General features: G+C 46.2%; 1 protein-coding gene across 1 annotated transcript in view; it reads right to left on the reverse strand.

Annotated features, from left to right (window-relative positions):
• Positions 1 to 16,044, reverse strand: part of ADCY2 (adenylate cyclase 2) — a 456,623-nt gene extending 440,579 nt beyond the window's left edge. The window contains exon 1 of the mRNA XM_070357742.1: positions 15,608 to 16,044. Within this exon, the coding sequence (XP_070213843.1) occupies positions 15,608 to 15,817 (210 nt within the window). The 5' untranslated portion in view covers positions 15,818 to 16,044. The remainder of the gene's footprint in view (positions 1 to 15,607) is intronic.
• Positions 16,045 to 16,585: the final 541 nt, after the last annotated feature.

Here is a 16,585-nt window from a genome sequence, read left to right on the forward strand (position 1 = left end):
CTGAGTCTTTGCGATCCCACAGACTATAGCCTGCCAGGCTCCTCCGTCCCAGGAAATCTCCAGTCAAGAATACCGGAATGGGTTGCCATTTCCTTCTCCAGGGGATCTTCCCGACCCAGGGATTGAACTCAGGTCTCCTGCATTGCAGGTGGATTCTTTACCGTCTGAGAGAGCAGGGAAGCCCATCGAGTGAAAATCAGTAGCTAAAGGAACAGAGAAGCTGTGACCTGTGTCCTTATGGGAAGAGGAGGATGAAGTACACAGCCCATAGGTGCTTTCCCTGCATTTCTCTGCTCAAAGATCCAACTGTGAACAAGGGAAAGACTCAGTGCCTTGGTGAGCCAGGAACATTATATAATAAGACTTGATACGGGTTTGGGGTTTAAATATTGGCATCTCTCTCTTTTTTGTTTCTTACCATCAGGGTCTTGATCCCAGACAGCCCAGTAGTCTGGGCCGCGTGGCCGCCTCTCCACTAGACACAGTGGACATTGGTCCCCTAATATTTTTAGGGCCCCACAGAAATGCTTTATTTCTTTCAAAATCAGAACAACAAAAGACCCAAGCTTCTAGTCTCAAAAGATACATACACCTCCGTGCTCACCCAGCGTCAACTAGGACTGTGAATGTACGTTTAGGGAAGAAGGGCAGACAAAGGCCTCTCCATCCTAAAAGGACCCGAGGGCGTCGTGTCCCTGCTCACCGGATGCATGGCATTGCCTGGCCCACCCCACCCCCCAGAGAAGGACTCCCCCAAGCTTTGAAGTCCTGTCCCCAACCCGGGCAGGGAGGCCCGTTCCCAGATGGCCCGTGGCTTCACACAGTCAGTCTCTGCTCACAAGGCCAGTGGTCCCTGATCACTGCAAAACCTGAGCCCTTTGAAGAATCCCGGCTCTTCCAGAAAGAGAACAGCCGTCAATTTATCCTGCGTTGCCTTTTGAACCTTAATTCCAAACAAGTCTTAATATGGACTGCTCCACTAAATAGAATCTTTTGTAAAGAGGGGTCAAGGGAAAAAAAAAACAGTAGCGTATTCATTAAAAATGTATAAGCTTATAAACCACATTCTTTCCTAGTCCTGCATTTGGATCATGCGTTTTTCTTAAGGCAAATAAGTAAATGAAATAGCGGAACGCCCTCAGACCTTGAATTACACGCCCTCTCCCCCCTTATTCCAGCCCCAGTGGACAGGAAGAAGAACGAAGCCGCAGCAGCTCACCCGTGGCTACTCTTAGGCAATAGCTGAGTTTTCAAAATCCAGAGTATAAAACAAATAAGAGCAGCTGAAAATAAAGTGAACGAAAACAGTGAAAACACTGTCGATCTAAATTAAATATGTTTATGTAGCCCAACCCTTCCTCCCTTCGTGGAAATAAAAAAATGTACCACAGTACACAAACTAAATAAAATGTACAGAAATGCCTTTAAGATATGGCTTTAAAAAGATTTTTTAAAAGTCACCATACAATGCAAACTAAATGTGTTAACACATCTTTAAAAGGAAGACCGCAAGCATCCCATTACCTACCGTCATGATAATGGGTTCCCATCACTCTCCAGGAACGTTTCATCCTTCTCTGTTCAATGCATTTAATTTGGGAAGGAGTCAAACTGCCAGGCCGATTAAACACCCATTGCTTCTATTTATCGTATAACAACAGCCTCGTTTCTTGGAGGCTTTTCCATGGAGCAACAGATTATGTATATTTTCAATATTTTCCACGTGTATTTTTCATTCTTTGTGTTAAACAGTACTGTTTTCCTTTTAGATGGCAAAGGACACTCTAATGTAAAACACGTTGTTGTTGCTGTTCAGTCGCTCAGTCGTGTCAGACTCTTTGCAGCCCCGTGGACTGCAGCCCCTCAGGCGCCCCCCGCTCTGAATCTGTCCTCCTCCCTCCTGCACACCATCTCTCCACTCTCTCTTCCGTCTACCTCCTCCACATTTAATTTTATCAATAGTATCAGTGATTCAGTCGTGTCTGACTGTGAGCCCATGGATGTAGCCCGCCAGGCTCCTCTGTCCATGGGATTCTCAGGGCCAGGATGCTGGAGTGGGTTGCCATTCCCTCCTCCAGGGGATCTTCCCAACCCAGAGATCAAACCCAGGTCTCCCACAATGCAGGCAGATTCTTTTACCAACTGAGCACAGGAAGCCCAAGAAGACTGGAGTGGGCAGCCTGTCCCTTCTCCAGAGGATCTTCCTGACCCAGGAATCAAACCAGGATCTCCTGCATTGCAAGCGGATTCTTTACCAACTGAGCTACTGGGGAAGAATGGGTCATAGATCTAAAGGCAAAATGCAAAATAATCCTAAAAAACTCCAAAAGTCTTCCCATGAGCAAACCTGTACTGTGCAGTGAGAGTGGTGCTCGGAGGGAAACTGGGCATCTTCCAAGTTGGACTCAATCTCCTACTGCCGGCTTGGCCTTACTGGGAGTTGCATTTCTTAGATCCCCTTTCCCTCCACGGCTCTCGCTTAGAGTTGAATAGAAGAAGAATTTATGGCAGGACTGGGAGCGGGACGTGGAGCAAGTCCTCACCAGAATCTCTTCCCGGAATGCTCCCGAGTGAGAGCGGGCCTTCGGAGAGGCCTGCCCAAGATTTGGGAGGCGAACGCCAAGCCACCCCAGGAAGGGCAATGTGTAGGATCAGATGCGGCTGAGACACGTGGGGAGGAACCTGGAGGGGCCCAGCCAGCCCGGCTCTGTGCTCCACGTGCAGGACTCCAACCAAGTCAGCGGACCAGGGTCCCCACTAGAGACTGTCCTGATGGGGCTCCCTTGATGGGTGAGCAAGCTCTGCTTTTGGAGAACCCCACAAGCCCTGACTGCCCAGGGATTCTCTACTGATTGAAGGCTCCCTGCTGCTGCCAAGGTTCATGCAAAGAAAGGAGGCTGAAAACTGATGAATTAAAGATCCCACTGCAGAAATCTGGAAAAGAACAGAGGAAGCCCAAAGCAAGCACTGAGTTGGCCCAAACATTCGTTCACACATTTCCACAATGGAAAAACCCAAAGAAACTCTGGGGCCAACCAAATAGAAAGAAAATGTGGTGGTCAGGGACTTTCCAAAATATTTCCTATTTCTTTCTTCTGGGTTCCTTCTGGATTCACCTTCTAACCTTTTTTGAAGTTCCAAGCAGCCATTTTGAGAAAAAAAAAAAAAAGTGAATAAAAGTGAAGTGTTTCTCTCCCAGGCAGAGGCACGTAAAAGCCATTGTGAGGCTGCTGGCACTTTCTTTCCACGGTGCAATGATTAAAGGGGCATTCGTCATGAGGAGGACTCCTACAGCCCAGCCCAGGTGAGCAGAGCCCCCTCCTGCCCCACACTGGCCAGGACATGCTGCAAGAAGTCCGCCTCTGGTGTGGGAAGCCACAGGGAGCAGGGTTGCACTACCATTGCCAAACTGCTGATTCAGGAGGAAAATAAAATACGTGAGTGTTTTCAATCACTAAACCACGTGGGGGGGTTTACGCAGCAACAGATAACTAGAATACTGAAGTCTGGTCGATGAAAAATGAAAGTGATGGGGCACTTCCATGTGGATGATGTCAATTGCCAGAGAGAAGCACCGTCTTCTTCCCTAGTGCAGTGTAGTCACTGGAAGGACAGATGCTGAAGCTGAAGCTCTAATACTCTGGCCACCTGATGCGAAGAGCCGACTCACTGGAAAAGACCCTGAGGCTGGGAAAGATTGAAGGCAGGAGGAGGAGGGGACGACAGAAGATGAGATGGTTGGATGGCACCGACTCACGGGACATGAGTTTGAGCATCTCCGGGAGATAGTGAAGGACAGAGAAGCCTAGCATGCTGCATGGGGTCACAGGTCAGACACAACTTACCAACCATACAACAACGACACAGCAATCAAGGAAGGAAGGATGCTGTGGGATGCAGCTTCCTTCATTCTAAATCTCTGAGTAACTGATGTGAGAGAATTCCTCTGCTGACTCACATTTACTGTGCAGCTCAAACAAAATATAAACCTTTGTTGTGTTAAGCTACTAAGATTCTGGAGTTGTTTGTTTCCATAGCGTATCATAATCGAATATGTTTTGATTGACACTGAGGTAGTGAAGACAGAAAGCAAAAATGCAACACAGTGTATCAAAAAAGACAATTTTTTTGGTAAAAAGTTAAGACAAAACAGACATCTAGTAAGATTAAGTTAAAAAAGAAAGAAAGCATCTAAGTATTATCAAATATTACCATCAAACTTGAAAATTGGGATGAAATGCAAAGAGTTCTAGAAAAGGCTTATTGAAACTGACTCAAGAAATAAAGTTAGAAATACTATAATCCTATTACTATCAAAGATACTAAAGCAAAAATTTTTAAATCTCTCTCCAAAGAAAGCAACAAACCCATGTGGTTTTCTAAGTAAATTCCTTCAACTCTTTCTAACATAATGAAAACTTTTAGGAAACTAAGAATAAAGGCATACTCCCTGAGTTTTAAGACCAGAAAAACTTATAAAAAAGAAAAATGCCAATCTGATAAATATTCCAAATTCATTTTACCAAAGACTACGTCAGCAAAAACCTTAAAATGTTAGCACTTCACATCCAGCATTTTATAGGATTCTATCATAAAAACTGTATTTTTATCATAAATATAAAAATTGCTCAATAATAGAAAATTATTATTCATTACACTGACTTTAAAACACATCAAAAAATCTTTTGATTATCTCAGTTTGGTAAAACTAAACAATCATATTTAAACTTTTTCTATAAATTAACCAAAAGGAATCTCGAAGAATATCTATAAAAATCTATAACCAGCATCATCATAAATGAATAAACTATTAAGGAATTCTATTTAAAACCAGAAAAAAAGGCAAGGGCACTCACAATCACCAGTTTGTCAACAGCATATTAGTTTCAGGCCAACACAATAATACAAGAAAAAGAAGTGAGAAAAGAAATGTATGGGACAAAATAAAATAAAACTCTCAGTACTTGCAGAAAAACTAAAAACATTCAAAAACTAAGATCATGACATCCAGTCACGTCACTTCATGGCAAATAGATGGGGAAACAATAGAAACAGTGACAGACTTTATTTTCTTGGGCTCCAAAATCACTGCAGATGGTGACTGCAGCCATGAAATTAAAAGATGCTTGCTCCCTGGAAGAAAAGCTATGTCAAACCTAGATAGCATATTAAAAAACAGAGACATTACTTTTCTGACAAAGGTCTGTCTGGTCAAAGCTATGGTTTTACCAGTAGTCATGTATGGATGTGAGAGATGGACCATAAAGAAAGCTGAGTGCCGAAGAAATGATGCTTTTGAACTGTGGTGTTGGAGAAGACTCTTGAGAGTCCCCTGGACTGCAAGGAGGTCAACCTTAAAGGAAATCAGTCCTGAATATTCATTGGAAGGACTGACACTGAAGCTGAAGCTCCAATACTTTGGTCACCTGATGCGAAGAACTGATTCACTGGAAAAAACCCTAATGCTGGGAAAGACTGAAGGCAGGAGGAGAAGAGGGTGACAGAGGATGAGTTGGTTGGATGGAATCACCAACTCAATGGACATGAGTCTGAGCAAACGCCAGGGGTTGGTGATAGACAGGGAAGCCTGGCGTGCTGTAATCCATGGGTTGCAAAGAATCAGACAAGACTTAGCAACTGAAGTGAACTGATTTGGAGATGATATGATTATTTATGTAGAGAACCTGAAAGTGTCTGCATTTCAGTTACTAATAATAAAAAGGATATGATAAGCTGTATAGATATAAAATAATATCTAAAATTAAGTTATATTCTTTTACAGCATCAACAAAAGAATAGAAATACCCAATTTCATAATTTTTAAAATACAATTTACAGTAAGCAATAAAATACACAATATCCTTTGGTATCAAGGAGTAAGAACAACCTATGGAAAACTATAAAACATTATTGAACCACATAAATGAATGGAGAGATGGCCCATGTTCATGGATAGAAAAATTTAATATCACAAAATTGAATTCTCAGCAAATGAATCAATAGGTTAAATATAACACTAACAAGATCCTACTTGAGTTTTTTTATATTGAGGTTAAAATAAGTTGATTGTAAAGTTTGTATGGAAGAAGAAAAAGTCAAGAATAACCAAAAAGCTTTTCAAAAAGTTGAATGTTATTTCCCTTGCCCAATATAAATACTTATTATAAAGCTTTATTAATTATACTCTGTGCATGTGTATTTAAAAAAGAAAAATGTAACCAATGGAGCAGAAAAGATAACCCATAACAAACCACTTGTGTGTGGAATTTTGATTTATAACAGATATGGTGAAAGAAGTAACTAAAATGGATAAGTAAAAATCAATTCTCCACAAGAAAAAAGCATGTACATGTGTCGTGGTCCTTTAATGGACCGGAACCTGGTGGACCGGAGCCGACCGATAATAAAGTAAAGGAGAGAGAAAGAGGCTGATATTCCTTGGTTTACGCAGAAAACCAATAAAGCCCCTGCACGGGGCTTGCTGTGTTCATGAAGGCCTCAGGCGCCCTCTCGATGGGGTGAAGGCGCAGAGCGCCTTCTCTAGAGGGTCTTAGAAGCCCGGGCTGGAAAGTGAACTCAGAGAGCCTCTGCGCTCCAGGGGATCAGCCTGAAAAAGAGAGAGAGGGAGAGAGAGAGAGAAAGAGAAAGACAGACATGGGAACCAGAGCTCTGATGGAGCAAAGGTGTTTTAATCAACATGGTGTGGGCATATATACTGTCTTACAAGGTAGTTATTCTCAGCAAAGATAAAGATTAAAATTCCAGGCTTACAAAGCCTAGGCAATCCATATTAAAGAGAGAGAGAGTTGTAAACAATCACTTTTACCGTATAGTTCACAAGAAGGAAGAGGGTACTTATCACCGTATAGAAAAACTAATGAAGGAAATGCCTGGGTTCCTCAGCCCTCGGGAGAGGCGTGCCTCTCCTCTCAATTCCTGAGTATTCAGGAATTAATAAGGAACAGAGAATCCCTAACAGATCCAAAACAGCACACAGGCAGCCTCCTGTTAAATGCTTGACATAAACGGATCTTGATCACTACCTTACACCTCACGAGTACCATCATGATATATACAGGCATGCATGACAAAATGGATAAAATAAACAGAAAGAAATGACAAGAAGTGCAGAGGAAGTCTACTTCTGAGGGTCGGTAGGGAAATGAGAGATGCAGCATACAGGCTGATTGACATTACTGGGGTATTCTAGTTTGGACTGGGGACACGGGTGCTTATTTTTAGTGTAAACAAACAAACGTTATCAGTGAAAACTGAGCTCAGTAATCAAAGTTTAATTAAATTAGTCAAATGATAAATCCCATTCTGTGCACCTAAAGTCCAATTCTGAAGAACATGGGTGTTATAGGTTTGAATTAACTGCAAGTCAACAACTGGGAAAGAGTAGATGTTAGATCAACTGTATGTCTGAACTATGCTAACATTTCTTCATTACCTCTTTCGTCTTTATTCATCTGATCTCCTTATCCTCCTCATTTTTAACATCACATGGCTTTTGTTCTACTGATGCACCAGTCTAAAACTTCCATTCTTTCCTAATATTGACAGATCACTAGTAGCTTGAAATCTTAATTATTTCCCCTTTTTTATATAGCTTAAAAGATAATACAGTATGTTAAAATACACAGGCAGTAATTCAATCTTTGCAGTAAGCCTGTAGGAATGGAAGCCTGCACCTGTGATATTACACTTGTCCTGGCCATGCTATCCCAAGATCATTATGTCTGAGGGACAGTAAAGGACGCTGGTACAAACGGGGAGATGCTCTCATTCTGAAACCCTGCAGTCAGGGCTCTCATCACCAGAGCCCTGCCTGGTCCACCTCTGTCTCCAGCAGGAACCTTCAGGGAGGTGGAGACCCTAGACACGGACTTATTCCTAAGCTCCTCTCTGATAACAGTCATCATCTTGAGAAATTTCACGTTCTCAAGAATTTCAAGTTCTAAGAAGAAGCTATGGTACTTTATATTTGTATGTTTCCACTGCAGATGGTGATTGCAGCCATGAAATTAAAGTTATGACCAACCTAGAGAACATATTGAAGAGCAGAGACACTACTTTGCCAACAAAGGTCCGTCTGATCAATGCTATGGTTTTTCCAGTGGTCATGTATGGATGTCAGAGTTGGACTGTGAAGAAAGCTGAGCGCTGAAGAATTGATGCTTTTGAACTGTGGTATTGGAGAAGACTCCTGAGAGTCCCTTGGACTGCAAGGAGATCCCACTAGTTCATTCTAAAGGAGATCAGTCCTGGGTGTTCTTTGGAAGGAATGATGCTAAAGCTAAAACTCCAGTACTTTGGCCACCTCATGCAAAGAGCTGACTCATTGGAAAAGACTCTGATGCTGGGAGGGATTGGGGGCAGGAGGAGAAGGGGACAACGGAGGATGAGATGGTTTTTAAAAGGATTTGGTTCAACTCTTGAGATACAGCTGGACTTCTGCATCCTTAATGGCGATAGAGCAATAATAACCCAGGTCTGTAGTCTCGTCCCCTCTGTCCTGGCACTGTCGTTCCACAGCCCTGGGAAGAATCAGAAAGCTGGCCGGCAAAGCTGCTCATGGGGATTTTTAGGCTGGGGTTCTCTACTCTGCCCATCACTCTCTCTCTCCTGAAGCTGGCACCTGGGGATGGAAGTGTAAGCCCAAGTGACATGATGATTTGTAATGTGAACCTCCAAACTGCAAATCTCTCTGGGTTCCCATCCTTGTGGTTTTTACTGGATCCTTATACAAAGAGGGCACTGAAGCAACATTATCCAAGTCTTAACTGGGCCAAATGGATCAAACACATGTGCTGATTCAACAACCCTTTTCTCTCCTTCCAAATGCACTGGGGGCTGCAAACCAAAACTGCCAGATGCATGTCAATTCCCGTGGACAGCCTGACACAACGGAGCGCAAGTGAAAGTCGCTCAGTCACGTCTGACTCTCTGCAACCCCATGGACTGTACAGGCCATGGAATTCTCCAGCCCAGAATACTGGAGTGGGTAGCCTTCCCTTCTCCAGGGGATCTTCCCAACCTAGCAATCAAACCCAGGTGTCCCGCATTGCAGGTGGATTCTTTATCAGCTGAGCCACAGGGGAAGCCCAAGAATACTGGAGTGTGTAGCCTACCCCTTCTCCAGTGGATCTTCCTGACCCAGGAATCAAACCAGGGTCTACCACATTGCAGGCAGATTCTTTACCAGCTGAGCTACCAGAGAAGCCCTGGTAAATATTATCTTATCACTCTTGTTCATTCATATAACAGTATCCAAAGCTAACAAAATTTAAAAATATGAACGTCAATTCACGTGTCAATTTGGCAGAATTTTAGTGCTAGAGACTGGTAATGTGTCAAAACATTACTTTAATTAAACTATCTACAATTCTTGATTATTTTTTATAAAATAACTCAAAGCTATATTCATACTTATCATGTAAATAGAAAAACAACCCATTTTTTATACCTAGATTTTAAAATTCTAGTATTCATTTAGTTGTCAGCCTGAAATACATCTACCCTGGAGAAACCTGGGTGCTGCAAATATAATAACAAAAATGACCACGTTTGTTGTAGGTAAGACGGGTGCCCAGCTCTGTGCTAAATGTCCACAGGGTCCATTTTACTCAGTTCCCAAACGAACTCCCTGAGCCTGGTCGCGTTATTCATTTCAGTCCACAGCAGACAAATCAATTTTTCAGGAACACTAAGTGGCAACACTGAGACCAGATCCAGGTCTAGTGACAGTTTTATGTTCTTAACAAGAGGCCATACGATGGGAATGACAGCTGCTAAGGAAAACATATCTATCCCCTAAAATGTACATGTTAATTACACACCTTCCGTCTGGTTAGTGCTGCATTAAATATTGGGGGTGCTAAGTTTATTCCCTGTAAGAACTAACAATTAGTTGAGGAGACAAGATGAACTCAACAAAGTATTCTGCAGGTCAGACAATAGTCATCGAGAGGGAAAATTATTTCATGTAATGAGTGAGCTCAAGGAGATGAATCCAGTAAATCTTAAAGGAAATCAACCCTGAATATTCATTGGAAGGACTAATGCTGACGCTGAAGCTCCAATCCTTTGGCCACCTGATGCAAAGAGCTGACTCCCTGGAAAAGACCCTGATGCTGGCAAAGACTGAAGGCAGGAGGAGAAGGGGGCGACAGAGGATGAGATGGTTGGATGGCGTCACTGACTCAGCAAACATAGATTTAAGCAAACTCCAAGAGATAGTGGAGGACAGTGGAGCCTGGCATTCTGCAGTCCATGAGGTCACAAAGAGTCAGACATGACTGAGCAACTGAACCACAACAAGAAGAATGGATGAGCTCTGCAGGCATCCAGTACAGATAGGAATGCACAGCACAAGCCGGACTGCTGAAGCGTGAGAAGGAGAGCTTGAACTTGGACAAGCGGCATATGGAGGAGGAGGCTTCCAGGCGAGGGGACGCACTGGATGCACTGGAGGAAACAGAGCAAAGCTAGAGAGGACCAGCTGCAGGTGGAGTCCAGGCTGACCGACCACCCAGAGCAGAGAGGCCGACGGCAGCGGGCCAGAGCCGCTCCAGGATGGAATACCCCCCAGGGGGATGCCCACCCCAGTGCTGGTTCCAGCGGACGCTCCATCCGCATCACTGAAGGAAGAATGAGCGGACTGTCCAGCGGATGGTGCTGATGCCAACACTGAGTTACAGGCAGAAGCAGAGTACCCTGGGGCAGGAAATGGCAGCCCACTCCAGTATTCTTGCTTAGAGAACCCCAGGGACAGAGGAGCCTGGCCGGCTGCAGTCCAAGGGGTCACAAAGAGTCAGACCTGAAGGATGGACTGAGCACACAAGCCGCACAGCACACACTTGACTATCCAAAGGATGCTTCCACGTCTTTTCCTGCTGGGCCTGTAAACTGTAAAATGAGCCAGCGTTTCTGCAGAAAATGACAGTTTTTCACTGTCTTTTGTTTATACCACAGCGAAGTTATAATTAAAATGACATTGAATTACTGGTTGTGATTACAAATACCTGCCAAGTAAGTCTCCTGCATGGATAGAGACATTCACAGAAAGATGTACCTTGAGATTCCTCCTCTCCAATTCCTGAGAGCATGCACTATTCCCTCCCCATCCCCCGCCCCCAGCCCCAGAATGATGAGACTGGAGAAAGTACGCAGAGAATTTCCTACTCCCCAGAGGAGATGTCAGACATGTTCATCTGCCTTCTCCAGCCTTCCACTCCCCAAGGAAGGGGTGAAAGACTGACTTTCTTGTCAAAAGATTCTTGATTCTTCCACCCACTGGGGGTGCTGAAATAGTCCCTGCAATCATAAAACTACTCCCCTCTACAATGACTGGTTTCATTTATTTGCTTTGGAAAAATTAAGATTCTTTATCCATGTACAGAGAAAAGAAACACTCCAATACATCTGCCCTGAGGAAAAACACCTGATGCTGGGAAAACTGATACGTCGTGAAGTACTTGTGGTCATCGCTGGAAAGAGCTGGCATGCTCAGTCACAGTGAAGGCAAGAAGGTAGATCATAATCGGAAAAATCATATGTATTACATATTTAATAAAACCTTATTTGATTTCATTACTAAAAAATAGACCAAAAAATCAGTTTTCTTGCAATATCTGACTATTTAAAATTTATAGGAATGAAATTTTTCCAGTTGAAATACTGACCACCCCTAATCATAAATTTTAGCCAAAACAAATCTGGCTGGAGCTAGCCTAAAAAAATTATGTCAACCTTTCCTAACTATGACAGGCAAATTTTGAGAAAAGTTGGCTGCTTTGGGACATAATAAACGAGAGAGGATTTAATTCTGAGATGAGCTTGTCATGCATTTAGTAATAAGAACCAGTCCTGGACAATGAAGTTAACTCCTAAGACTCAGGACTTACAAGGTTGGTCTCATTAGTTCCAGGGTCTCTGATGCCAGGGGGCAATTTAATTTTGTTCAGCATGCCCATAGTATCGTCAAAAACTTTCAACATAAGCAAAAAGAAAGTATTTTTAATATTATTAAATAAGAGATTAAAATTCAAGTCATGGTATCATATGTGCTACTGTTTTCATGTCTTGATATTTCTTAACAAATATGGGGTTAAACCTATTTAACAGCTTTTTATGTAAAAAAATAAAAAGCATTTAAGCAAGATGGTAAAATTTCAATTCAGAATTTACTTTACAGTATAATAAAAATACTTTGCAGGTTACTTTAACTTCATGATCAATGATGCAAAAGCATGGATTGACCACAGATTGAAATTAAGTGAGAGAGGTTTGTGAATAATGTCAATTACAGGAACACAATTAGGGAGCTGAAGCTCCAATCCTTTGGCCACCTGATGCCAAGAGCCGACTCATTGGAAAAGACCCTGGTGCTGGGAAAGATTGAGGGCAGGAGGCGAAGGGGACGACAGAGGATGAGATGGTTGGATGGCATCACTGACTCGATGAACATGAGTTTGAGCAAACTCTGGGAGACAGTGAAGGACAGGGAAGCCAAGAGTTGGACACAACTAAGCAACTGAACTGCAACAACAAAGGGGAATACAAAGTCAAGATGAAGCTTACTTTTTTAAAGATATATTTCCAGTCACTTCACGCAAAAGCAATTACAATATTGCAAAATAATCACCATGTATTCAGATGATGTTAGGATCATTTTGTGATCCAAATGTTGCAGGAGACCATGGATGTGCATGAAGTAAGTTGCCAGACATTTCCTACTACAAGAACTGGTAGAAGTCTAATGGAAATCAAAATTAGGCAGATTCATAGGAAAGAAGGAATCTGTCCAAGATTACAGGAAGCAAAAATAGATCTGCCGAGCTCCTGAATTACATCAGAGCCTAGCAATTCTAGTAAAGGTGGAAACCTGGGCCTGCCCCAAGCAGCTATTTCTGTCTTCCGAGGTAGATCTCTGGGAAGCCACACTCTGGTCATTCTGAGAAATGAACTCACCTCACCCACTGTGCGCATGGGCCTCTGTTACTGCTGCACTGCCTTCCAAAGCTCCTGACCTTGAACGGCAGGGATAGAGAATATGGTTTTGCAAAGTGAAACTGCTATTTACGTTATTACTAAAAGCAAAATAGAAACGAGCTGTCCAGACCTCAGAACCGATCCAGTCCTTCTGAAGGTCAAGTTTCAAAGGACAGGGTCCATTCCTCCCTGGCGTTTACCAATTCCCACCCAGCCCAGCAGCCCCAGCTCCTGCTTGAAGGTCACCTTTCCACCAGACCCCATTACCCTTCCTGACTCTGGAATATTTCTGCACAGCTCATCACCTAGAGGGGTTTACAAAGAGCAAACATGACCGAGCATGGCTTAGGCTGAGCAGAGAACAGGATCCATTCCATCATCTCTGGACCTCCCCCTGGGCTACAGCCCCTCCAAGAGAAGTGCTCGCTTTCTGCTTAAAGTGATTTTGCTGAATGCCTAGACTGTGGGAATGATCGATTTACCAAGAAAAATGAAGATGCCTGAGCAAACTTTTCAAAAAGATGCCATTCCAACATTTGTTCCCCATGAAATAGAATGTAAAGCAACTGGATGCATTAAGTGCATGCTACGTCTTTTCAGCTGTGTCCAACTCTGCAACCCTGTGGATGGCAACCCACCAGGCTCCTCTGTCCATGGGATTTGTGGGTTGCCTTTCCTCCTCCGGTGGCTCTTCCCCACCCAGGGACTGAACACACGTCTCTTATGTCTCCTACAACTGCAGGGTTCCTTACTAGTGCCACCTGGGAAACCCTAAAGGAACTGAGTAGAGAAGCACAAAAATCAAAGGCAGATTAGAGACGGGAGCTTCCAGCTGACTGCACTGAATCTCTCAGGGCACAGCGATGCGTTCAAACTAGATCAAGGTTTAAGAAGTTAGAGATCCGTATCATAGCAAAGTGGTGTGTGTCAGGGAGGCACGAACTTCACACTTGTCTTTAAATATATTAATGGCGCTATAAATAGGCCATCACCTGCTCCTCCTCTTCCATTTAGAAGAGAACCAGCCAGAACGCTTTGAATTACAGATTCGCCAGAATCACAAGCAGCAATGTCCTGGCAGAACAGATTTGCAGAGGAAGAGGGACGTGTTTTCTCCCCTGCAGGAATGGTAATGAACAGGAGATGCCTTCAGAGAGTCTGCTTGCCAAGGAGACGGAGCAGAAGTCTCTCCTCAAGTCCTCCTTGGCCCTAAAAAGTGGTGAGAATACAAAAAAAGATGCCATTCCAGGAAGCAGTGCAGGCTGGCAAGAAGATTGTGAAGACTGCCCTGAACTCACACCCAGAATGCAGAATGAAGGTGCTCTCTGCTCTGTGTTGCATAATATAAGACCCAGTTATGATCGGTGGCATCCATGATCTTCTGCTTTCTAATTTTTTTTTCCTTATCTTGTTGAATTCCATGAGAAGACAACACCTTTGACAATTGTGGGGAGAAGGCAAACTTCATTTTTTAAAGAACCCATGATGATAACAAGTTTTCCCATGCATAATATCTAAGCACCATCTGGCTCAGGATATGAGGAAAAAATTGCCAAAAACCAAGGACAGAGATTTTGCACGCAGTGGTGAAATAAAGGCACGTACCCACGCCTTTGCTCCGAGGACAGGAATATAGGTTTATGTTTATATTCTATGCTAAAAAGACAGCATTCCTCCCAGACGTCCCCAGATCAACCACTGACCAAAAATATCTCACTGATTAATCAATGCTTGGCACCCGAGCTGCACAGGCACATCACAGGCAGTGCAAAAGTTTGAACCACACCAACACAAAGATCAGTAACAGGAAGTTTACCGCCATCTACAGATTTCCTCTCACTGCTTAAGGGAGTGAGCCAAAGGCTCCTGCTTGAAAAATACAAATTGGCAAAACTGACATCAGCTGTAGAGTTGCACTGCGGTCCCAGCGATGAAACCCAGTTGAGTAACCTGTACCAAACAGCAGGCACGATAAACGACCCCCCTAGAAATAGGAAGGTGACAGTCCACCAATGCTTGTGACTTAGACACTCAAAGGATGCAGGCTCACAACAGGTCAATACCCCCACCTCTCTGCCTATGGGACTAAATCTGCCAGATTTAAAGGCAAAGATGGATAATAAATACTTGTATTTCTTTTTTTTTTCCCTCGTCATTCACCACTTTCCCGAGGCAGGATTTCTACAGACTTAAATGACGTCCGATCCAAACTAAAACGCCAGCTCGGGAGCCGGGCAGCGGCCTCGCCAAGAGAGGCGCGGTGCTGATTCGGATGGAGACCCGCTGGAGCGGATGCCGCGCGGAAAGCGCAGCGAGTTTGCCGGCGGGCGCGCAGAGATGGAGAACGCACGCCGCGGCGGTCCACCTGGTGCACACACCCCGGAAACTTTTATTTTTGGGTAGAACCTCCCAAGGAAAACTTTTCTCCTGCCCGCAGGGCTCGCTCGAGCCAGGCCGGCCGCTGGCGGGCCGAGGAGGGGCCGGGAGCCGCGCGAGCCGAGGGGCCGGGAGCCGCGCGAGCCGAGGGGCCAGTCCCCGGGGCGGGAGGCGCCCGGGCCGGGTCCGTCCCTCGCCTCCCGGGGCCCGGGGGGCGCGCGGGGAGGACACTCACCAGGCGGAGCGCGAAGAAGACGGCGAGCAGGGCGAGGCAGGCGCCCATGACGATGAGCAGCAGGAAGACGATGAGCGGGTGCTGCTGGCTCATGCGGTAGTAGGACTCGTAGAGCCAGTCCCGGGACCGCTGCAGCCCGTCTCCGCCGCCCGCCGCCGCCTCGGCGCGGTCCCGCAGGTAGCGGCGCCGCCGCATCGCCTCCTGCCACATCGGGGCGGCTCGCGGGGCGCCCGCCGAGCGCGCCCGGCCGGGGCTGCGCCGCCCGCCCGCGTGCCACCCCCGCGCCGCCTCGGCCGGCCCGGGCTGCCCGCGCTCCAAGCTGCGCGCAGGGGCCTCCGGCGCGGGCGGAGCTCGGCGCCCCGGGGCTGGGCGGCGGCCTTGGGGGCAGCTCCCGGCGGCGCCGCTGCCGCCACCGCGCGGGAGGGGGCGGGCGCGACAGGGGCGCTCGGCCCGCCTCTGCCCCCACCCCGCGCGGCGAAGCCCGGGCCTCCACCCGCCGCCGCAGCCGCCGCCGCCGCCGCCCCCCGACGGCCGGGCCGCGCGCGCTGGGGGCGGCACCGGGCCGAGGGCCGGGTGCCCGGGAGGAGGAACCGGCCGCGCCCGGATACCCGGGCGCCCGCCCCTTGGACACGCCCACACTCGGCCCGGCGCGGGCCGCCTCCCTCCGCGGTCCCCGCCTGGGCTGGGGGCTAGCGGGGTGCTCCCACCGTCCCCTACGCGGTCCGCGACCGGCCTGGGGGGTTCCCCCTGTCCGTACCCCTCCACCTCCCACCTCGCTGGGACGACGCGGGGGCTCCTAACTGCTCCCCACTAGCTCCAAGAGCCGTGAGAAGGGGCACTCCCACCCTCTGGCGGCCCCAGCTCTGAGTGGTCTGCGGGGGGCTGGGTGCGCCCCCCCCCTCCTGCCGACTTTGGCGGAGCCGAGAGGAGACCTCGCCTTCTTCGGTACCTAGGGCTCAGAGGACCGCCGGGACTGCC

The sequence above is a fragment of the Bos mutus genome, chromosome 20 (genome assembly GCF_027580195.1).
Source record: "Bos mutus isolate GX-2022 chromosome 20, NWIPB_WYAK_1.1, whole genome shotgun sequence".
NCBI lineage: Eukaryota > Metazoa > Chordata > Mammalia > Artiodactyla > Bovidae > Bos > Bos mutus.